The sequence below is a fragment of the Moschus berezovskii genome, chromosome 9, assembly GCF_049115385.1.
Source record: "Moschus berezovskii isolate FMDL1 chromosome 9, NW_MosBer_1.0, whole genome shotgun sequence".
NCBI lineage: Eukaryota > Metazoa > Chordata > Mammalia > Artiodactyla > Moschidae > Moschus > Moschus berezovskii.
In genome coordinates this window covers 18,328,819-18,352,351 of record NC_142468.1, presented here as the reverse complement: position 1 = coordinate 18,352,351, position 23,533 = coordinate 18,328,819, and the positions used below count along the sequence as shown (strand labels likewise).

Genomic DNA, 23,533 nt, shown 5'->3' with positions numbered 1-23,533 from the left:
AGCACTATACCTAGGAGTCCCAAACTGGGAACAACCAAAAGCCTACAGTCAGTAATATTCGACCAATACTTTTATGATCACAAAACACTATTTGGCAGAGATAAAGAACAATCTACTACTACACTCAAAAACAGCAATGAGGCTCACAAATGTAATGTTGAGCGAAAGCAGACAATAATAACGGCACACTGGAGGATTCATCACCGTAAAATGCAGATTTGGGAAAAACTAACCCATTTTGTTGGACTCAGGATAGAGTGCGTTGGGCAAGGGAAAGTGCTACTGGGGTGCTGGCAATAATATTTCTAGACCCCTGAGCTTGGTTGCCCAAGTATGTTCGGGTTGTGAAATATACACATAGGATTTATGCAGGGTGTTTCTGGTGTGTGTGCGTGTATGTGTATAACTCATTAAAAGTTTTAGAAAAAAAGTTGGGAGAGGCTAGAATTCTTAGAATTCTGCTTAAAGGCATTCAGCTCCGGTTTCACCACCAATCCATATCCAACACGCTTCATTCCAACAAACGAGGGAGGTTTGAGGCATAAAGAGGCATCTGCGGGGCGGGTTCCACGACACATTATAGACAGCAGAAAATCCTTGTGTGCCTGGGCCTGGGCCAGAAGAAAGACCCGGTGTTTTACCTCCAAGGAGCAGCGGGGTCCGAGACCTAAAGGGACTCCTCCAGAGGCGGCTCAACTAAGATCTCTCTCGGCTCCAGGCGACGCCTGACACCCTCGGACGTACGAGCGTCCTCCACCCGGCCTGAGCCAAAAAATTCCAGTAGCCGCCCGCGCTTTCACGCTTAGGGTCCAGACTGCGGCTGTAGGCCCGGGATGGTGGCAACCGTGATGCTGGAGCCCGCGGGCCGCTGCTGCTGGGACGAGCCCGTGCGCATCGCTGTGCGCGGCCTGGCGCCGGGGCAGCCGGTCACGCTGCGCGCGTCCCTGCGCGACGAGAAGGGCGCGCTCTTCAGAGCCCACGCGCGCTACTGCGCCGACGCCGCCGGCCTGCTGGACCTGGAGCGCACGCCCGCGCTGGGCGGCAGCTTCGCGGGGCTCGAGCCCATGGGGCTCTTCTGGGCTCTGGAGCCCGAGAAGCCTTTTTGGCGATTTCTGAAGCGGGATGTGCAGACGCCCTTCGCCGTGGAGCTGGAGGTGCTCGACGGCCACGAGCCCGGGACCCAGCGACTTCTGGCCCGGGCGGTGCACGAGCGCGACTTCCTGGCACCCGGGGTGCGGCGCGAGCCGGTGCGCGCGGGCCGGGTGCGCGCCACGCTCTTCCTGCCGCCAGGTGAGCCTGGGGTGCTGGGGCCTGGCGAGCGTGTTCTCTAGGCCGTTTTGGTTTGTGATACCGCTTCCCAGGAAGGGTGGCTTGGGATCAGGATCAGAGAAGAGGATGTTGACTAAATCAGTGACCTCACAGCCACAATGGAGGCTTTTGATTTGTTCTGCATTCTGCTATGCGTTTTGCTTGCATTATCTCATTTAACCTCTGTATCCCAGAGGTGGATGCGGTTATCATGCAGATTAAAAGAAAAAAAAAAAGGACTGGATGGGGTCTGTAGGTTCACTTTGCTATTAATAACTACAGATTTCTATAACCTTCAGCTCCAACGCAGTATGATGGTCTTACACAATATGATGACAGCCAAGGAAGCTAGTGCCATGTCACCCTTCTCTAGTGTCCTGCATACACTGGGCCCCTTACCTACTTTTTCATGCTCCTCTCTACCACAGATCACTTTTCAGACTTCACTGCCTTCCTTACCTAAAGCCTCGCAAGATCTCTCTTTTTCTTTCCTCTAAGCAGACATATGAACCAAAGGTATCACCAAGGGTTTTGATTTGGTTTTGAAAGCTTCGTTTTGATTCTCAATTCTGTGCCCAATCCTATAAAAGAACACTGCAAATCAACTGTCTAATATCCTCCTTCCATGATATAGTATTAGACTCTATTACCCTCTTTTACAGCTAAAGATTCTCCAAGTATACCTTGCAGATAATTTGGAATTTGTATCCCTTGTTCAATAATGGCCCAGGGAGCTCTTTTCTTTCCTCTGATTCACAGGCACCCACTAAATACTTTAGAAAGATTTCTAAAAGGAAAACAAATTCTTTAATAAATTATATAATACATTCTCTTTATAATATTGCCTTCTTTAGGATCTGGACCTTTCCCAGGGATCATTGACATCTACGATATTGGAGGAGGCCTGTTGGAATATCGGGCCAGCCTTCTGGCTGGCCATGGCTTTGCCACATTGGCTCTAGCTTTTTGTAACTTTGAAGATCTCCCCAAGAAGTTCGACACCATAGACCTGGACTACTTTGAAGAAGCCCTGTGCTACATGCTTCAACACACCCAGGTTCTCCTAATGTCCTTTATCATTCTCTCCAGAACCTGCAGAGAGGGTGTCACTTTGCACTCACCTGTGCCAAGTGCACTGATGCTGCTCTACTCTTCTTCTTTCACAGACATTTCTTTTGAAGACTTCATTGGTTTTACGTACCTACTCCACTTTCTCTGTCAGATGGATTAAAATTGCTGACTTCATTGTGAAATTCATGTGAGATTTCAGGGAATTATGTAGTAATATTAAAATTTCTTCAAGTGGAGTTTCTAATTTTTTTAGCTTTGCATGCTGTTTAGTCTTTATATTTCTGATAGCAGAATATGTTCTCAGACTTGATCGCAACTTGCCCACCCATTTCAGAAGCTAAGAACTACTTAATTGGACTCTGAAGTCTTACTTTGTTTCTATAAAGCTAACCATTTTTCAGTATATATTTAGATGTGGTCTGATAATGACTCACTTCTTGGGACAGACTTTTGTTTCACAAGTTAGACAACCAAGAATACTGATGCTATAATTCCACCTGAGTGAGGCTCTGAACTCAACAGGCTCCATGACTCAGCATTCTCTAGTGCATGACTCTCCGGAAGTTTGTAACCAGTTCCCAAATTTGCCAGTGAGTTTTTAAGATTTGTTTGCCACGTGTCCAGGAAGATAGTCTTTACAGGGTAAGAATCTCCTCTTTCAGCTGAGGTTGAGTGTCTTGTGAGCAGTTCACAAGTCAAAGCTAGCAGCATCTCTAGTTGCATTTAGAAAAATGTTTTTCTCTTGGGTAGGTTTTTGACTTTTGTCTCTTCTTTTCTTGCAGATAAAAGGCCCAGGCATTGGCCTTCTGGGCATTTCTTTAGGGGCTGATATTTGTCTCTCCATGGCCTCATTTTTGAAGAATGTATCGGCCACGGTTTCCATCAATGGATCTGGGTTCATTGCAAACAAAGCTGTACGCTACAAAGAAAACAGCATTCCACAGCTGGGCCATGACCTGAGGCGAGTGAAGGTCACTTTCTCAGGCCTCCTAGACATTGTGGATGTAAGGAATGATATTGTAGGGGGATGTGAGAACCCCTGCATGATTCCAATCGAGAAGGCCCAGGGGCCCATTCTCTTCATTGTTGGTCAGGATGACCATAACTGGAGGAGTGAGGTTTATGCCCAGATAGCCTCTGAACGGTTACAGGCCCATGGAAAGGAAAAACCCCAGATCATCTCTTATCCTGGGACTGGGCACTACATTGAGCCTCCTTATTTCCCCATGTGCCCAGCTTCTTTGCACACATTATTGGACAAACCTGTAATATGGGGTGGGGAGCCCAGGGCCCATTCTAAGGCCCAGGTAGATGCTTGGAAGCAAATTCTAACCTTCTTCACCAAACACCTTGGACCTTCCCCCAAATTGTAATGCACTGCTCTGTTACTGACAGGAGAGAGAGATTCAAGGTTGGATTTTAGTGTTTAATAATCTTATGTGAATCATTTGTCCCCTGGGTAACATTAAATTCATGTCATTGGTATTAATGATATATTGTAGGAAACTTTTTGGAGTTTTATTTTGTAATGAAATTTTCTAATGTAACACATAACCTCTTGTAGAAGATTAAATTAAAAGTATACAATACAAAATTGTAAAAAGTATCCCCACTAGTAAAATTTGTGGTTTCATCAAGGTGTTTTTACTTAACACTTGGAGGCACAGATGAAATATAAAGTTGAACAAATACTGGGTTACTTTTTCCATCATTGGGAGAGAATGACTATTCAGCATTTGCTACTGGTTCAACTACTACTGACAGAACAATTTTCATTGGCTAAAATATACACAGAGGTGTTGATAGAAGGATAGCCAGACTGACCTTTTTCTCATAGAGATTAAAGAAGATCCCCTGGGAGGAGGAATGATGGTAAGAAGGGGAGCATCTGGCTCTAGAACAGTTCAGTCAAAACTCTGATACAAAGGAGCCTGACTATGACCTATTTTTCTTCTTGCTTCCTGGTTCTAAGAACAAACTTTGGAAACTCATATTGTGACATTCCTAGAGGCATCATCACTTTCCCTGACAACAAAGCTACAAAGCATTCTGTAGGTATATTTGAAGAGACAATGGTTGAGAATTTTCTAAAACTGACAAAGACATCAACCACACAGTCCGGAAGGACTATGTCTTAGCTCTCAGGCTTCTCTAACAAAATACCATAGATAGAGTGGCTTAAACAACACACATTTCTCACAGTTGCGGAGTCTGAGAAGTCCAAGATCAAGGTGCTGACAGATTCAGTTCCTGGTGGGGGCATTTTCTGGCCTAGAGACAGCTGCCTTCTCCCTGTCTCCTCACCTGGCAGGGAGAGGAGAAGCCACCTCTGGTTTCTCTTCCTTGTTTCATAAGGACACTAATCCCATCATGGGGGCCTCATTTGAACCTGACAAACTCCTAAAAGCCCTACCTTCAAATACCATTGCATTGAGGTTTCAGATGTCAACATTTGAGTTTTGAGGGGACATAACACCCATAAACTTCAAGTCAGTTAAAACAAAGAAAATCATATCACAGAAAAGTTGGTTCTTAAAAAATATTTATTTGGCTATATTGGGTTTGAGTTGCAGCATGCAGGCTCTTCCTTGTACCATGTGGGCGTCTCTCTAGTTGTGGCGTGTAGGCTCAGTAGTTGCAGTACATGGGCTTAGAGGCCCCATGGTGTTTGGGATCCTAGTTCCCTGACCAGGGATCAAACCTGCATTCCCTGCACTGGAAGGTGTACTCTTAAGGACTGGATCACCAGGGAAGTCCCAGAAAAATTGTTCATAACATTAACTCTTTGCTACTTCTGGCACCAAGAGGTGGGAGATCTATGTCCTCTCCCTTCAATATGGATGGGTTTCTGACTGCTTCAGTTAGTACAGTAGGGCTCAACTGATGCTTTGTGACTTCAGAAGGTTGGTCATAAAGGCCATGACGATTCCGCCTTGTTTGCTGGGAACACCTGCTCTTGGAGGGCTGAGCTACCCAATGAAGTTTGACAAACTTGAGGCTGTGATGCTGTGAGGAAGCCCCAAATAACGGAGAAGCCAACTGTAAGCACTTCCTGTGGTCGTCTCAAATGAAGTCAGCCTGTGAGTCATCTCAGCTCAGGTATTAGATACGTGAGTGAACAAACCTCTAGATGATTCTAGCCCTAGCCACTGAATCTTCCCAGTGAAGGCCTCAGATATCCTGAAGCAGAGAAGAGTTGTCCCAGTCAAGCGCTGTCCAAATTGTGGTTCTATGAACAAAATATTGTTTTATGTGACTATATTTGGGGTGTATTTCAGTTATCTATTGCTATGTAACAAACTACCCTAAAACATAGTAGCTTAAAACATTAACCATTCTGTTTTTCTCACTCACCAGGCAAGGGAGTTCGTATTGGCTGTCAGCTAAGATCTCAGGCAGGGCTGTGGGTTTACAGGGTCTCAGTTCTCTCCATGTGGGTCTTTACAGTGGTTAATTTGGCTGGCTTCCAAGAGTGAGCATCCCAGCACATCAAGGCCGAATTGCATGGCCTTATCTTTGACCTAGTCTTGGAAGCTACATAGTATCACTCCTGCCATACACTATTATTGGTCAAGGTGGGCTTCCCTGGTGGCTCAGATGGTAAAGTATCTGTCTGCAATGCAGTAGACCTGGGTTCAATCTCTGGGTTGGGAAGATCCCCTGGAGAAGGAAATGGCCACCCACTCCAGTATTCTTGCCTGGAGAATTCCATGGACATAGGAGCCTGGCTACAGTCCATGGAGTCATAAAGAGTCAGGCACAACTGAGTGACTAACACTTTCACTGGTCAAGACAATCACAAAGACCCACAAACTTTAAGGAGAACATGGTACTCTACCTCTCAAAAGGAGAGCACAGAGTCTCTAGAAAAGCACGGGAAACACTGTAATCACCTTTTAAAATCTGTCTTCTAAGCCACGCTATTCACATTCCTCCCATGTGTAAAATACACCCATCCCTCCTTTGAGGAGCCCCCTCCCCACCAGAGTCTCATTCTAGTATAGCACCATGCTCAGGCTCCAAGTCTCAGACTGCATCAATTATATCAGGTTCAGGTACAGATGAAGCTCCTCAGGTATAGTTCCTTGGGTATAGCTCCTTAAGCATCTTCTCAGTCTTAAGACCTATGAACTAAATAAGTAAGTTAACTGTTCATACACATACATCAGGATATGGTGGTGGTAGTATAATTCTTAGACATTCCTGCTCAAAAATGGGGAATGCGGGAGGCACATAACAGTCGCTGGCCCCTAGCCATTCTGAAATCCAGCTGAGAACATGTTGCCAATTCTTCCATTGCAAATCAGTTTATACTCTGTGAGTTGTTCTCTGTAGCTCCTAAATGAGTGAAAAAACTCTCCTGGATCTGTTTCCTGGACAAAATGGATGAGACAGCCAACTTTCTCTTTTTATTTTGCTCTTTTGTTGTTTAGTTGCTAAGTCATGTCTGACCTTTGGTGAAGCCATGGACTGCAGCACACCAGGTTTCCCTGTCCAACACCATCTCCCAGAGAGTGCTCAAACTCATGTCCGTTGAGTTGGTGATGCCATCCAACCATCTCATCCTCTGTTGCCCCCTTCTCCTCCTGCCCTCAATCTTTCCCTCCTCAGGGTCTCTTCCAATGATTCGGCTCTTCTTATATTCTCTCTTTTAGTATACTTCATATACTCTCTCTTTTAGTTCAGCCTCTGCTTCCATCAGAACAATTCTCTTAAGAATTATGAAGCTTTTCTGAAAATTATTAGTGGGTTTCACTTTCTTAGATAACACACCACTGCAAATCTGTTTGAGACAGGAACTTCTCTATCTGGGGGTCCTTGGGATGCTGCTGCAGGCAAACATCCTTAAGGTTCCCATAAATTCTATTATTTAATAGACACGATCTGCTAGGTACACCTTAAAATCTTTAGAGGACCTTTTGCCATTCTGAAATGTTTTATGAAGCAGTACCTTGAATTTTTTCTTAACAAAGTCTCTCACATAGATCCACCCTGGGTTTGACTTTGTTCTGAATTCCTGTCTTAATTACGGAGTAATTTCCCATCTGGAGAAGTTGTAAGAAGAAACAGTATTATTGTTATATCTGGCAAGCCCTGGTTGCTTCCTATTTAGCAGTTCGTTCCTTAGCTCACCTCTTCCTCTTCCATTTTGTCATAGTTAGCAAGGAGAAGCATAGTTGATGATGTTCTTTAGTAGCGTGCCTGTGTTGCTTTTAGGTTTTGTGTGTCTATTGTAGGTTTTTTATTTCTGCTTACCATGGGTTTCATATATGATGACCTATATCTATATCTACTTGTTTTGAACTAGTAATCATTTAGTCCTTTAAGTTCAAACACATTCTAGAAGATCTGCATTTTTTATTCCCCTCACCTACATTTTGTGTTTTTGATGTCAGATTTTACATTTTCATGTTTACCCTTAACTGTTTATTGTTGTTATGGTTGCTTTTTTGTTTTTGAATCTTCTTACTAGTTTCTTTATGTGGTTAATCTTCAACGCTTACTACACATTTTCCTTTCTTAGTGCGATTTTCCCTTTCCTAATGAATCTTCTTTTCCACTAAGAGAGGATTTTTTAACATTTAATGAAGGAAATGAAGCACCTGTACTCTAAAAACTATAAAATACTGATGAAGAAAACTGAAGACAGTTCCAAAAAAAATGGAAAGATATCTTGAGTTTAAAGAATTAATAGTTAAAATGGTCATAGAACACAAAGCAATCTAGAGATGTACTGCAATCCGTTTTAAAATACCCATGACATTTTTCACAGAAGTAAAATAAATCCTGAAATTTACATGGAAATACAACAGGTCCAAAACTGCCAAAACAATCTTGAGGAAAAAAAAAAAGGAGAGAGAGAGAGAACAAAGTTGGAGGTATTATGTACCCTATCTTCAGACTATATTACCAAGTTATAGTCATCAAAGCAGCATGGTACTGGAACAAAAACAAGTATATAGGTCAATGGAACTGAATAGGGAGCCCAGAAATAAATCCATACACCTTTGGTCAGTTAACCTATGACAAAGGAAGCAATTAACCTATGACAAAGAATATGTAATGGCAAAATCATAGTCTCTTCAACAAGTTGTGCTGGAAAAACTGGATAGCTACATGTTAAACAATGGAATTAGAATATTTTCTCATACCGTATGCAAAAATAACCAAAGATAGATTAAAGACCTAAATGTAGGACTTAAAGCCATAAAACTCCTACAAGAAAATATAGGCAGAACACTCTTTGAATGAATCATAACAACATTTTTTTTTATCTGTCCCCTAAGGCAAAAGAAATATGTGCAAAAAGAAGCAAATGGCACCTAAGTAAACTTAACAGATTTTGCACAAAGGAAACCATCAACAAAACAAAAAGACAACCTACTGAACTGGGTAAAATATTTGCAAATAATATGACCAACAAGGGGATTATATCCAAAATAATGAACAACTCATACAACTAAATATCAAAAAGAACAAAACAATTAAAAAATGGTTACAAGACCGGAATAGATATTTTTCCAAAGATGGTGTATAGATGGCTAACAGGCATATGAAAAGATGCTCAACACTGCTCATCGATGCAAATCAAAACCACAATGAGATATCACCTCACAGAGTAGGGTGCTAACAATGCAGGTGATGAAAAGTGGTCAGATGCAGGATACATTCCAAAGTACAGCAGTGGAGTTTGATGATGGGATGGAAAAAGAGAAGGCAAGAATGACTCCAAGCTTTTTTTTTTTTTTTTGGATTCCTTAAACTAATGGATGAATTGTTGTTTGTTTGTTATTGAGTTGCTAAATCCTGTCTGAGTCTTTTGAAACCCCATGGACTGTAGCCCTCCAAGAAAACTGGAGTGGGATTACTCCCTTCTCCAGAAGATCTTTCAAACCCAGGGATTGAACCCATATCTCCTGCATTGCAGGCAGATTCTTTACCACTGAGCCATCTGGGAAGCCAATGGATGAACACTGATGCCATTTACTGAAACAGAGAACCCTGAGGAAAGAACAGTCTGGATAAAAAAGCCAAGATTTCTATTTATGTCATGTTCAGTTCAGTTCAGTTCAGTTGCTCAGTCGTGTCCGACTCTTTTAGGTTTTCCTATTGGACATCCAAGTGAAGATGCCAAATATGAAATTAAACCAACAAGTCTGAATCTCAGAGGAGATATGAGAGCTGGAAATATAAATGTGACAATCAACAATCAGGAAACTGGAAGATGAATGATAACAAAAAACTGGGACGTAAGAGGATCAGAGGAGATATGAGAGCTGGAAATATAAATGTGACAATCAACAATCAGGAAACTGGAAGATGAATGATAACAAAAAACTGGGACGTAAGAGGATAAATGTTGACTTTACATTAAAATCCACCATGAATTTTTACTTAATAGACTACATTAAATACTGATATATTAAAATGTGTGGACTTTTTTTTTCCATGTGAGGTATCTGAATTAATTTTCCCACTGTAAACAACTAATGCTCCTGGATAAAATAACTTCTAAAAGTATTTGTCCTCCTGATAAGAAAGAAAAAGTCTCAGATCAGCGACTGAATAAGGATGGTAAGATAAGCAGAGCAATGCAACCAGCTTCTTTCCTGAGAGCATCTGCTGAATCTCCATAACCCAGAGACAACTGGGCCCAATTATCTGACACTAGTTGTGACTGTTTTGAAATAAAGAGGAAGAAGAATGCAAGACTTTCATTACTTTGAGCCTTATCACCTACCCTAGACCAGGAGCCCAGGGAGTCTATATAACAACCTCTCGAAGTTTCCCTGGGTTGGGAGGGGCCGTGGTCACAGTTCTTACAGTGTTAGACTGTTGTGTTTTCCACCTTTGCCTTGCAAAGGAATAAAGTCATCTCTTCCCTCCAGGGCTCCTCTAATAGCATAGTTGGTAAAGAATCTGCCTGCAATGTAGGAGACCCCAGTTCGATTCCTGGGTCAGGAACATCTCTTGGCGAAGGAATAGGCTACCCACTCCAGCCAAAATTCTTGGGCTTTCCTTGTGGCTCAGCTGGTAAAAAGTCTACCCACAATGCAGTAGACCTAGGTTAAATCCGTGGATTGGAAAGATCCCCTGGAGAAAGGAAAGGCTACCCACTCCAGTTGGGAAGAGCCACTGGAGAAGGGAAAGGTTACAGACTCCAGTATTCTGGCCTGGAGAATTCCTTGGACTGTATATAGTCCATGGGGTCCCAAAGAGTTAGACACAACAGAGCGACTTTCATGTTCACTTCTCTTTCCTCCACATCTCTGTCTCTATATGTGTTTACTATGGGTGCACAAGGCACCAAGATTTTTGGCACCAAATTGAAAAACAAAACTCTCACTGAGGATCTACTACAGTATCAGTGCAGCGTCAAGCCTGTGTTTGCCTATTTCAGTTCAGTTCAGTCACACAGTTGTGTCTGACTCTTTGCCACCCCATGACCTGCAGCACGCAAGCCCTCCCTGTCCATCACCAACTGCCGGAGTCTACCCAAACCCATGTCCATTCAATTGGTGATGCCATCCAACCATCTCATTCTATTTCAGTTCAGTTCAGTCGCTCAGTCGTGTCCGACTCTCCGCGACCCCATGAATCACAGCACGCCAGGCCTCCCTGTCCATTACCAACTCCCGGAGTTCACTCAAACTCATGTCCACAGAGTCGGTGATGCCATCCAACCATCTCATTCTCTGTCGTCCCCTTCTCCTCCCGCCCCCAACCTTTCCCAGCATCAGAGTCTTTTCCAGTGAGTCAACTCGTCACATGAGGTGGCCAAAGTATTGCAGTTTCAGCTTTAGCATCAGTCTTTCCAATGAACACCCAGGATCGATCTCCTTTAGAATGGACTGGTTGGATCTCCTTGCAGTCCAAGGGACTCTCAAGAGTCTTCTCCAGCACCACAGTTCAAAAGCATCAATTCTTCGGCACTCAGCTTTCTTCAGAGTCCAACTCTCACATCCATACAGGACCACGGGAAAAACCATAGCCTTGACTAGACGGACCTTTGTTGGCAAAGTAATATCTCTGCTTTTTAACATACTATCAAGGTTGGTCATAACTTTCCTTCCAAGGAGTAAGCGTCTTTTAATTTCATGGCCACAATCAGCATCTGCAGTGATTTTGGAGCCCCAAAAAATAAAATCTGACACTGTTTCCACTGTTTTTCCATCTATTTCCCATGAAGTGATGGGACCAGATGCCATGATCTTTGTTTTCTGAATGTTGAGCTTCAAGCCAACCTTTTCACTCTCCTCTTTCACTTTCATCAAGAGGCTTTTGAGTTCCTCTTCACTTTCTGCCATAAGGGTAGTGTCATCTGCATATCTGAGGTTATTGATATTTCTCCCGGCAATCTTGATTCCAGCTTGTGCTTCTTCCAGCCCAGTGTTCCTCATGATGTATTCTGCATGTAAGTTAAATAAGCAGGGTGACAATATACAGCCTTGACGTACTCCTTTTCCTATGGGAACCAGTCTATTGTTCCATGTCCAGTTCTAACTGTTGCTTCCTGACCTGCATACAGGTTTCTCAAGAGACAGGTCAGGTGGTCTGGTATTCCCATCTCTTTCAGAATGTTCCACAGTTTATTGTGATCCACACAGTCAAAGGCTTTGGCATAGTCAATGAAGCAGAAATAGATGATTTTCTGGAACTCTCTTGCTTTCTCCATGATCCAGCAGATGTTGGCAATTTGATCTCTGGTGCCTCTGCCTTTTTGAAAACCTGCTTGAACATCTGGAAGTTCACGGTTCACATATTGCTGAAACCTGGCTTGGAGAATTTTCAGCATGACTTTACTAGCGTGTGAGATGAGTACAATTGTGCGGTAGTTTTAGCATTCTTTGGCATTCCCTTTCTTTGGGATTCGAATGAAGACTGACCTTTTCCAGTCCTGTGGCCACTGTTGAGTTTTCCAAATTTGCTGGCATATTGAGTGCAGCACTTTCACAGCATCATCTTTCAAGATTTGAAATAGCTCAACTGGAATTCCATCACCTCCACTAGCTTTGTTCATAGTGATGCTTTCTAAGGCCCAGTTGACTTCACATTCCAAGATGTCTGGCTCTAGGTCAGTGATCACGTTATCATGACTATCTTGGTCATGAAGATCTTTTTTGTACAGTTCTTCTGTGTATTCTTGCCACCTCCCAAGGTAAGAGAAACCCAACTAAGATGGTAGGTATTGAGAGGGGGCATCAGAGGGCAGACACACTGAAACCATAATCACAGGAAACTAGTCAATCTGATCACATGGACCACAGCCGAATGTGGTCCACTGGAGAAGGGAATGGCAGACCACTTCAGTATACTTGCTTTGAGAACCCCATCAACAGTTTCAAAGGGCAAAATGATAGGCTACTGAATGAGGAATTCCCCAGGTCGGTAGGTGCCCAGTATGCTACTGGAGATCAGTGGAGAAATAACTCTAGAAGGAAAAAAGGGATGGAGCAAAACCAAAACCAATACCCAGTTGTGGATGTGACCGATGATAGAAGCAAGGTCCGGTGCTGTAAAGATCAATATTGCATAGGAACCTGGAATGTTAGGTCCATGAATCAAGGCAAATTGGAAGTGGTCAAACAGGAGATGGCAAGAGTGAACGTAGACATTCTAGGAATCAGTGAATTAAAATGGACTGGAATGGGTGAATTTAACTCGGATGACCATTATATCTACTACTGTGGGCAGGAATCCCTTAGAAGAAATGGAGTAGCCATCATGGTCAACAAAAGAGTCCGAAATGCAGTACTTGGATGCAATCTTAAAAACAACAGAATGATTTCTGTTCGTTTCCAAGGCAAACCATTCAATATTACAGTAATCCAGGCCTATGCCCCAACCAGTAATGCTGAAGAAGCCGAAGTTGAACGGTTCTATGAAGACCTACAAGACCTTTTAGAACTAACACCCGAAAAAGATGTCCTTTTCATTATAGGGGACTGGAATGCAAAAGTAGGAAGTCAAGAAACACCTGGAGTAACACGCAAATTTGGCCTTGGAGCACGGAATGAAGCAGGGCAAAGGCTAATAGAGTTTTGCCAAGAGAATGCACTGGTCATAACAAACACCCTCTTCCAACAACACAAGAGAAGACTCTACACATGGACATCACCAGATGGTCAACACCGAAATCAGATTGATTATATTCTTTGCAACCAAAGGTGGAGAAGCTGTATACAGTTAGCAAAAACAAGACCAGGAGCTGACTATGGCTCAGATCATGAACTCCTTATTGCCAAATTCAGACTTAAATTGAAGAAAGGAGGGAAAACCACTAGACCATTCAGATATGACCTCAATCAAATCCCTTATGATTATACAGTGGAAGTGAGAAATAGATTTAAGGGACTAGATCTGATAGATAGAGTGCCTGATGAACTCTGGACGGAGGTTCGTGACATTGTACAGGAAACAGGGACCAAGACCATCCCCATGGAAAAGAAATGCAAAAAAGCGAAATGGCTGTCTGAGGTGGCCTTACAAATAGCTGTGAAAAGAAGAGAAGTGAAAAGCAAAGGAGAAAAGGAAAGATATAAGCATCTGAATGCAGAGTTCCAAAGAATAGCAAGGAGAGATAAGAAAGCCTTCCTCAGTGATCAATGCAAAGAAATAGAGGAAAACAACAGAATAGGAAAAACAAGAGATCTCATCCTATTTAAATAGGTTAAATAGTCGTCCCCTATTTAACCATCACAATAAATCCTTTACAGATAAGGAAAATGGATTCAGAGGCTTAATTATGTACTTTGCTAAGGATCACTATTAAGGAGTAAGTCAGACTGGAATCCAGGAAGGTCTCACTCCATAAACACCTTCCTGCTCTGGAAGCCGCTATGGGTTCTTGGTAACAGGACTGAGGGACAAGGCTAGGATTAGGACTATGTTTCTAACAGATCCCCTGAGTTACAATCACCGGGGTTGCTTTTTAATACTTAAATGCTTTTTAATACATCTTGGAACTGCCAGTAACTTTCCCAGTCCCTTAGCTCTTGGCAGTCTTTGTTCCTCTATTTTGACACTCAGCACCCTGGACTGTTTAAAGAAAATTATAGAAACCAAGGGAACATTTTACTCAAAGATGGGCTCAATAAAGGACAGAAATGGTAGGGACCTAACAGAAGCAGAAGATATTAAGAGGTGGCAAGAATACATAGAAGAACTACACAAGAAAGATCTTCACGACCCAGATAATCACGAGGGTGGGATCACTCACCTAGAGCCAGACATCCTGGAATGAGAAGTCAAGTGGGCCTTAGGAAGCATCACTACGAACAAAGCTAATGGAAGGGATGGAATCCCAGTTGAGCATTTTCAAATCCTAAAAGATGATGCTGTGAAAGTGCTGCACTCAATATGCCAGCAAATCTGGAAAACTCAGCAGTGGCCACAGGACTGGGAAAGGTGAGTTTTCATTCCAGTCCCAAAGAAAGGCAATGCCAAGGAATGCTCAAACTACCACAGAATTGCACTCATCTCACACGCTAGTAAATTTACCCAATTGGTGGCTCAGAAGGTAAAGCATCTGCCTGCAATGCGGGAGACCCAGGTTCAATCCCTGGGTTGGGAAGATCCCCTGGAGAAGGAAATGGCAACCCACTCCAGTACTCTTGCTTGGAGAATCCCATGGACGGAGGAGCATGGTGGGCTACAGTCCAGGGGTCGCTTTCACACACTAGTTAAGTGATGCTTAAATTCTGCAAGCCAGGCTTCAGCAATACATGAACTGTGAAACTCCTGATGTTCAAGCTGGTTTTAGAAAAGGCAGAGGAACCAGAGATCAAATTGCTAACATCCGCTGGATCATAGAAAAAGCAGGAGAGTTCCAGAAAAACATCTATTTCTGCTTTATTGACTATGCCAAAGCCTTTGAGAGTATGGGTCACAATAAACTGTGGAACATTCTGAAAGAGATGGGAATACCAGACCACCTGACCTGCCTCTTCAGAAACCTATATGCAGGTCAGGAAGCAACAGTTACAACTGGACATGGAACAACAGACTGGTTTCAAATAGGAAAAGGAGTATGTCAAGGCTGTATATCAACACCCTGCTTATTTAACTATACGCAGAGAACATCATGATAAACGCTGGACTGGAGGAAGCACAAGCTGGAATCAAGATTGCCGGAAGAAATATCAACAACCTCAGATATGCAGATGATTCCACCCTTATGGCAGAAAGTGAGGAAGAACTAAAAAGCCTCTTGATGAAAGTGAAAGAGGAGAGTGAAAAAGTTGGCTTAAAGCTCAACATTCAGAAAACAAAGATCAGGGCATCTGTTCCCATCACTTCATGGGAAATAGATGGAGAAACAGTGGAAACAGTGTCAGACTTTATTTTTCTGGGCTCCAAAATCACTGCAGGTGGTGATTGCAGCCATGAAATTAAAAGATGTTTACTCAATGGAAGGAAAGTTATAAACAACCTAGATAGCATATTAAAAAGCAGAGACATTACTTTGTCAACAAAGATCCATCTAGTCACGGCTATGATTTTTCCAGTGGTCATGAATGGATGTGAGAGTTGTACTATAAAGTAAGCTGAGCGCAGAAGAATTGATGCTTTTGAACTGTGGTGTTGCAGAAGAGTCTTGAGAGTCCCTTGGACTGCAAGGAGATCCAACCAGTCCATCTTAAGGAGATCAGTCCTGGGTGTTCATTAGAAGGACTGATGTTGAAGCTGAAACTCCAGTACTTTGGCCACCTGATGCAAAGAACTGACTCATTGGAAAAGACCCTGATCCTGGGAAAGAATAAGGGCAGGAGGAGAAGGGGACGACAGAGGATGAGATGGTTGGATGGTATCACCGACTCAAGGGACACGGGTTTGGGTGGACTCCGGGAGTTGGTGATGGACAGGGAGGCCTGGCGAGCTGCAGTTCATGGGGTCACAAAGAGTCAGACACGACTGAGCAACTGAACTGAACCCGACTGCAGGATTAATAATTAACCTTAACTTTTGCTTTAGCAGACACTTTCTTCCACTCAAGCTATAGCGGACTGCACATACTCCAGGAGACCTCACAAAGCAGTTTAGCGAGGGTGCCTACGACCACCAACTGGAGTAGCTCTAAGGTTCCAACTGCGACGGCCTTTTAGGGAGGTAACGAGACGGCAAGCCCTGCCCTTGACTCTGACGGGTCACACCTTTTCCTTTGGCACCTGGATGGCGGTGACCATCACGCTGGAGCCCGCGGGCCGCTGCCGCTGGGACGAGCCCGTGCGCATCGCCGTGCGCGGCCTGGTGCCGGGGCAGCCGGTCACGCTGCGCGCGTCCCTGCGCGACGAGAAGGGCGCGCTCTTCAGGGCCCACGCGCGCTACTGCGCCGACGCCGCCGGCCTGCTGGACCTGGAGCGCGCGCCCGCGCTGGGCGGCAGCTTCACGGGGCTCGAGCCCATGGGGCTCTTCTGGGCGCTGGAGCCCGAGAAGCCCTTGCTGCGCCTGGTGAAGCGGGACGTGCAGACGCCCTTCGCCGTGGAGCTGGAGGTGTTCGACGGCCACGAGCCCGAGGCCCAGCGGCTCCTGGGCCGGGCGGTGCACGAGCGCGACTTCCTGGCGCCCGGCGTGCGGCGCGAGCCGGTGCGCGCAGGCCGGGTGCGCGCCACGCTCTTCCTGCCGCCAGGTGAGCCGCCCCTTTCCCAGGCTGTTGTGGAAAGCTGGGTGTAGTCCCGAGACCCTGGGCGGCCCCTTGTCTGCCTGTGGAACCCTGTGGTTGTGGAACTTTCACAAACTCGCCCCCAAGCTGCAGAGTCTACCATGAATTCTGGGTGGCAGTTTCTTCTCCAAATTTCAGGGCACTGCCTGGAGGTACTGCCACTTCGTTCAGTTCAAGTCAGTTCAGTCGCTCAGTCGTGTCCGACTCTTTGCGACCTCATGAATCACAGCACGCCAGGCCTCCCTGTCCATCACCAACTCCAGGAGTTCACTCAAACTCACCTCCATCGAGTCGGTGATGCCATCCAGCCATCTCATTCTCTGTCGTCCCCTTCTCCTCCTGCCTCCAATCCCTCCCAGCATCAGAGTCTCTTCCAGTGAGTCAGCTCTTCGCATGAGGTGGCCAAAGTATTGCTGCTGCTGCTGCTGCTAAGTCACGTCAGTCGTGTCTGACTCTGTGTGACCCCATAGACGGAAGCCCACCAGGCTCCCCCGTCCCTGGGATTCTCCAGGCAAGAACACTGGAGTGGGTTGCCATTTCCTTCTCCAATGTGTGAAAGTGAAGTCGCTCAGTCGTGTCTGACCCTTAGCGACCCCACGGACTGCAGCCTACCAGGCTCCTCCATCCATGGGATTTTCTAGGCAAGAGTACTGCTGTATGCTAAAAGTGCATTCAGCCGACTCAAAAAGGACATTTATGCTGCTTATGTGCCAGCCATGCAGCTATATCTCAGATATTAATACTAATATTAGGCTATGACTTCTGGGGATGTGCAAGAATTATTTTTGCCTTCTTTCACATCAAACTTACTGAAAAACAAACAAACTGCCTTCAGGTCCCCTCCTCCTGTCATAAACTGTCTGTCACTGGTTCTCAACCTGGATGATTGTCCCCTCTCCAAGGATATTTGGCAATATCTGGAGACATTTTTGCTTATCACAACTGGGGGAGAGGGTGCTATTGGCACCTATTGGGTAGTGGGTAGAGGCCAGAGACAGTGCAAAACACTCTCAATGCACAGGACAACCCCACAGCAAAGAATTATCTTGCTCAAAGTTATCTATAGTGCTGAGGTTAGAAACTCTAGTCTAAGTAAAAACAAGATGCTTGCTGGGTAAAAGTGGTCTGCAAACCGGACAGCTGACCCACCCCTTCCAATCAAATTCCTGACTGAAACACACTATATACAAATGCTGGAGCTGCCACTGTTCACAGAATCCCTAAACTGAATCCTGTGATTATTCTCCAAAACAGGAAGCCCTACTCTATTATTCCAGTTCTTTAGCAATTTACAACCTTAACTGGTTGCTGCCCACTCAACTATGAACTCCTGGGGCTGGAATTGTGACTTACACATCTCCATATCGCTATATTCCTAGAGGCTTACACAGGGATATAATAGGAGCTCAATAAATCATGCTGACTGATTCCATAAGAATCTCCTAAAGACTTTCAGTTTTTAAAAAATTTTTTCATTGCCCAACCATGATATTTCAATTAAGCCAACTGTTAACTATTTTAGTACTACTGTGGCCCACTTAAAATTTATTGTGTTCTGACTCAAAGACTTTTTGTAAACAATGTAGAAAAGTTCAGTCATTTAACAAATATATATTAAATCAAGGATTATGTTACTGACAGTAGCTAGCAAAGTCAGACGTGGGCCTCACTGTACCTCCCACCTAATAGAGTATATAGGCAACTATATATACTTGGATCGATGAATGGTAAGTGCTATGATATGGGAATTGTAGGCCCAGGGTGCTGGTGGGAACAAATAAAAGGCTACCTAATTCAACTCAGCCTGAGGGGGTTGGTAGGGGAGGTTGGGAAAGCTACCGGGAATGGAGATCTAAACTTAAATTTGAAGACTGATGAATCAACCAGGTCAAAAAAGGTGGCAAGGGGAGGAGAATAGTGTACACCATTTTCAGGGGCCAATGAGAACAGGGCACATTTAGGGATGGCATTCTTTAAGGCTGGAGCAGAGAGCGTAAGGAGTTAGGGAGTATATTCCAATAATCCCCTGTATATGTAGAGTGTTTTACAGCTGTCAAAGCATTCTCAGGTGTATTTTTTTTTTTAAGGAAAATTTGGTAGAAATGTATATGTCATGCCGTTATTTCTAACTTGGTTTATATTATCATTATTGTTTTTTGAAAATATGTGAAAAATTCTGGAGAAAATAAGGCATTTTGTTCCCCCTCCCGTCTCCCCAAAGTTTATTAAAAAAAAAAGAAAGTAAAAAGAGTCCTCCTCCACCTTAACACCTGCACTTCATCCCCAACCTTCCTTGCTTTAAAAACTCCTTTTTGCTGACCAAATTCTGAAACTCAAGAATGTCTTCTTAGTGCCTAAAACACTTATGATTTGTGGTGCTCTCCAGGCAGCAAACCCTTCCCTGGGATCCTCGACCTGTTTGGAAGTGGTGGTGGCCTCTGTGAATACAGGGCCAGCCTCCTGGCCGGACATGGTTTTGCTGTGCTTGCCCTGGCTTACTTCAGATTCGAAGACCTCCCTGAACATCTGAATGATGTGTGCCTGGAGTATTTTGAAGAAGCCGTGGACTTCATGCTACAGCATCCAAAGGTGGGTTCTGGTGCTTGCCTGAATGCAGAGCAGAGTGGGTGAAGCCAACACAGGGCTGAATCCAAAAGCTCTACCAGGACACCCAGGGCTGGAAATATGGCATGAGACACAAAGACTTATTCAAAAGTTGTTAGGATTATTGTTTTCATTTCTACCTATCTCTCTTCAATCCCCTGTGACTTGACTGTTTAGTTACCTTTAGTTCTTGATCAGAATTCAAAGAGTTGGACTTAAAAGTCACTAACCTAAGTTCTGGTTCTGGGTCTACTACCACGTGGCCTTATAATCCTGACTAAAGGAGGTGCCCTCTCTGGGATTCAATTTTTCTCGTTTATAAGATTAATGTAGGTCCTTCCCTGGTGGTCCAGTGGTGGTCCAGTTGCCCTTTTACTGCAGGGGGCAGAGGTGTGATCTCTGGTCAGGGAACTAAGATCCTGCATGTGGCCCCCCCGAAAAAAAAATTAATGTAAATGTGTAGAATTGATGCTTTTGAATTGTGGTGCTGGAGAAGACACTTGAGAGTCCCTTGGACTGCAAGGAGATCCAACCAGTCCATTCTAAAGGAGATCAATCCTGGGTGTTCATTGGAAGGACTGATGCTAAAGCTGAAACTCCAATACTTTGGCCACCTCATGCGACGAGTTGATTCACTGGAAAAGAGTCTGATGATAGGAGGGATTGGGGGTGGGAGGAGACGGGGACGACAGAGAATGAGATGAATGGATGGCATCACCGACTCGATGGACATGAGTTTGAGTGAACTCCGGAAGTTGATGATGGACAGGGAGGCCTAGTGTGCTGTGATTCATAGGGTCGCAAAGAGTCGGACACGACTGAGCGACTGAACTGAACTGAACTGAGAGGAGAAAAGTTTGCCTATAAAGAGATTTTTGAAGGAATCGGTGACATTTGAATAAAGGCCTTTGTATTTGATGATGTGAAGGAATCATTAATTTTGTTAAGTGTGTTAACTGCGTTACGGTTTTGTAGATAAAGTTCTTATCTGAGACTGAAAAAGTTAATTAAAACATTTTGGAATTATTATAAATGGAATGGAATACATACTCTTTGCTACTATCTAGACTTAAAGAAACCCAAACATTCTAATGTTAAGGAGTAAGATGTGCTGCAAGGTCTAACTCTGTTAGAATTCAGGGACTGGTGTCAACAAAGCTGCTAAACCTGGATGATCTTGAACTGATGGTTTACTTATGGGTTATAAGGCCCCAGGAACAAGAAGAGACTAATATATACTATCAGGCTGGGAGCCTTTTGTTTTCGATGACCACTCTCTGGCCTTCCTTTGGCTGCATTCCTGCCCACAGGGTGTGGAGTTTGAGGGACCGAGGGAATATGTCTACCTGGAAACCATGTGCCCCTCCCACCATGCCCTTTAGATCTGGAACCCCAGAATTATCTGCCAACCAGCTCTGATCTTGCTTCCAGGCCCTATGCTGCTTCTCTGGGTCCATTAATGGGAATATGCTGCTGCTGATAAGTCACTTCAGTCGTGTCCGACTCTGTGTGACCCCATAAATGGAAGCCCACCAGGCTCCTCCATCCCTGGGATTCTCCAGGCAAGAACACTGGAGTGGGTTGCCATTTCCTTCTCCAATGTGTGAAAGTGAAAAGTGAAAGTGAAGTCGCTCAGTCGTGTCCGACCCTTAGCGACCCCACGGACTGCAGCCTACCAGGCTCCTCCATCCATGGGATTTTCTAGGCAAGAGTACTGGAGTGGCTTGCCATTGCCTTCTCCGAATGGGAATATACCTAGGCCTTAAACATATAGGCTGGGGTGTCCATGTGTAAAGGGGCTCTTAAGGTACATGATGGAGCCAGGGATGGGAAGAGAAGGAGAGTTGGCTAAAAACCAGAGACTGGGGCAGGGGCTGGTGCTCCCCCCCATGCCATGTTCCAGTACAGAACTCCAGGGAGTTCCAAAATATAAAATTTGAACCTGACCTTATAAGTTGTTATGGAGGTATATTTATCAAGGTTACAGGAAACATATATTTTATTTAACTTTTAAATATTTGTAACTTTTTAAAGTATTTAGGTATAGGGTATGTGGGCCTCTGTGTGTACGCTTGACCCAGTTGCCATAAATGTTAGTGGAGGCCCTGTGTACTAGGAAATTAATTGATTTGCTCATTAGAAAATAGATTTGAACTTTGTGGACTGTTGCATAAGGACAGAAAGCAAATAACATTTCAGAAAGCTGCCTAGAGAATGTAAAATCACAGTGAAATTCTCCATTTATGAATTCTAAACTTGTTCTCTCTCTCTCTTTTCATCAGGTGAAAGGCCCTGGTGTTGGGCTTCTTGGCTTCTCCAAAGGAGGTGACCTGTGTCTCTCAATGGCCTCCTTCTTGAAGGGCATCACAGCCACTGTAGTTATTAATGCCTGCATGGCCAACACAATAGCTCCTCTCCATTACAAAGATATGATTATTCCTCGCCTCAGCTATGACCTAAAAAAATGTGCAATCACTGAGTCAGGCTTTTTAAATGTTGTGGATATTTGGGGCAACCCACTGGAGAAAACCAACCACCAAAGTCTTATTCCATTGGAAAAGGCCCAGGGGCCCTTTCTGTTTATTGTTGGCATGGATGATCAAAACTGGAAGAGTGAAGTCTATGCTCATATAGCCTCTGAACGGTTACAAGCCCATGGGAAAGACAGACCCCAGATAATCTACTATCCAGGAACTGGCCATTGTATTGACCCACCTTATTTTCCTCTTTGTAGAGCCTCTGTGCATGCAGTTTGGGGCCAGCCAGTATTCCATGGAGGTGAGCCAAAGGCTTACTCAAATGCACAAACAGATGCCTGGCAGCAAATTCAAACTTTCTTCCATAAACATCTCAATGGTAAAAAATCTGTCAGGCCCAGCAAATTGTAACACTGTAATCATAGACCATATGTTAATAAAAATCCTGGACCTCCCTGGTAGTCCAGTGGTTAAGACTCTGCAGCGCACATGGTTTCAATCTCTGGTCCAGGAAGATTCCACATGCTACATACAGTACAACTAAGCCCACGTGCCACAACTCCTGAAGCCCAAACACCCTAGAGCCCATGCTCTGCAACAAGAGAAAGTACCACAAATGAGAAGCCTATGCGCCCCAACTAGACAGTAGCCCCCACTTGTCACAACTAGAGAAAGTCTGTGTGCGGCAATGAAGACCCAGCACAGCCAAAAATAAGGATATAAATTAAAAATAAATAAAACCAACCATATTTTTAAAAAAATCCTATCCATGGAACACGTGTTAGGTTTTCTAGAGCCCCTAGGAAACATTTTTAAATAAAGCAACCATCTCCGACTCCTTTGACCAGTTGTGTTGAGTGTATTTATTTATTGTGTAGTATACTTTTCTGTAATTTGAATCCTTGAAGCCTCTGCTTTAATTCACTCCTAGGTGGTTCTACTACCCTAGAGATGCCTTTGGGATGGGACATCATAGAAAGAAGTTATAAGGGCCAAGGTAACACCAGAAGCTAAATATTAGGATGATGACTTAACATCTCTGCATACTAAAGAATTAGGTGTAGGGACAGCCCTCCACCTCCATTTATTTCTTCCTGGTAAAGTAGCCTTGAAATGCCCTACACTGACTAAAGATATTTGGTAACTTCCCCCTCAGAGTTGATTATATGTGACCAGTTAGCTTTAAGAATATGAAAAGGCAAAAAGATATGATGTTGAAAGACGAACCCTCCAGATTGGTAGATGTCCATTATGCTACTAGAGAAGAGTGGAGAAATAGCTCTAGAAGGCATGAAGAGACTGAGCCAAAGCAGAAACAATGCCCAGTTGTGGATGTGACTGGTGGTGAAAAGTAAAGTCCAATAAAAAGTAAAGAACAATACTGCATAGGAACCTGGAATGTTAGGTCCAT

The 23,533-nt window shown here is 44.1% G+C and overlaps 2 protein-coding genes across 2 annotated transcripts; both read left to right on the top strand.

Annotated features, from left to right (window-relative positions):
- Positions 1-266: 266 nt before the first annotated feature.
- ACOT4 (acyl-CoA thioesterase 4) lies at positions 267-3,985 on the top strand. The gene is made up of 3 exons (XM_055437397.2): positions 267-1,290; positions 2,163-2,365; positions 3,162-3,985. The coding sequence occupies exons 1-3, from the start codon at positions 834-836 to the stop codon at positions 3,750-3,752; spliced, it is 1,251 nt and encodes a 416-aa protein (XP_055293372.1). The 5' UTR covers positions 267-833; the 3' UTR covers positions 3,753-3,985.
- Positions 3,986-16,505: 12,520 nt separating this feature from the next.
- On the top strand, positions 16,506-22,943 carry ACOT6 (acyl-CoA thioesterase 6). The gene is made up of 3 exons (XM_055436218.2): positions 16,506-17,008; positions 19,428-19,630; positions 21,928-22,943. The coding sequence occupies exons 1-3, from the start codon at positions 16,552-16,554 to the stop codon at positions 22,531-22,533; spliced, it is 1,266 nt and encodes a 421-aa protein (XP_055292193.2). The 5' UTR covers positions 16,506-16,551; the 3' UTR covers positions 22,534-22,943.
- Positions 22,944-23,533: the final 590 nt, after the last annotated feature.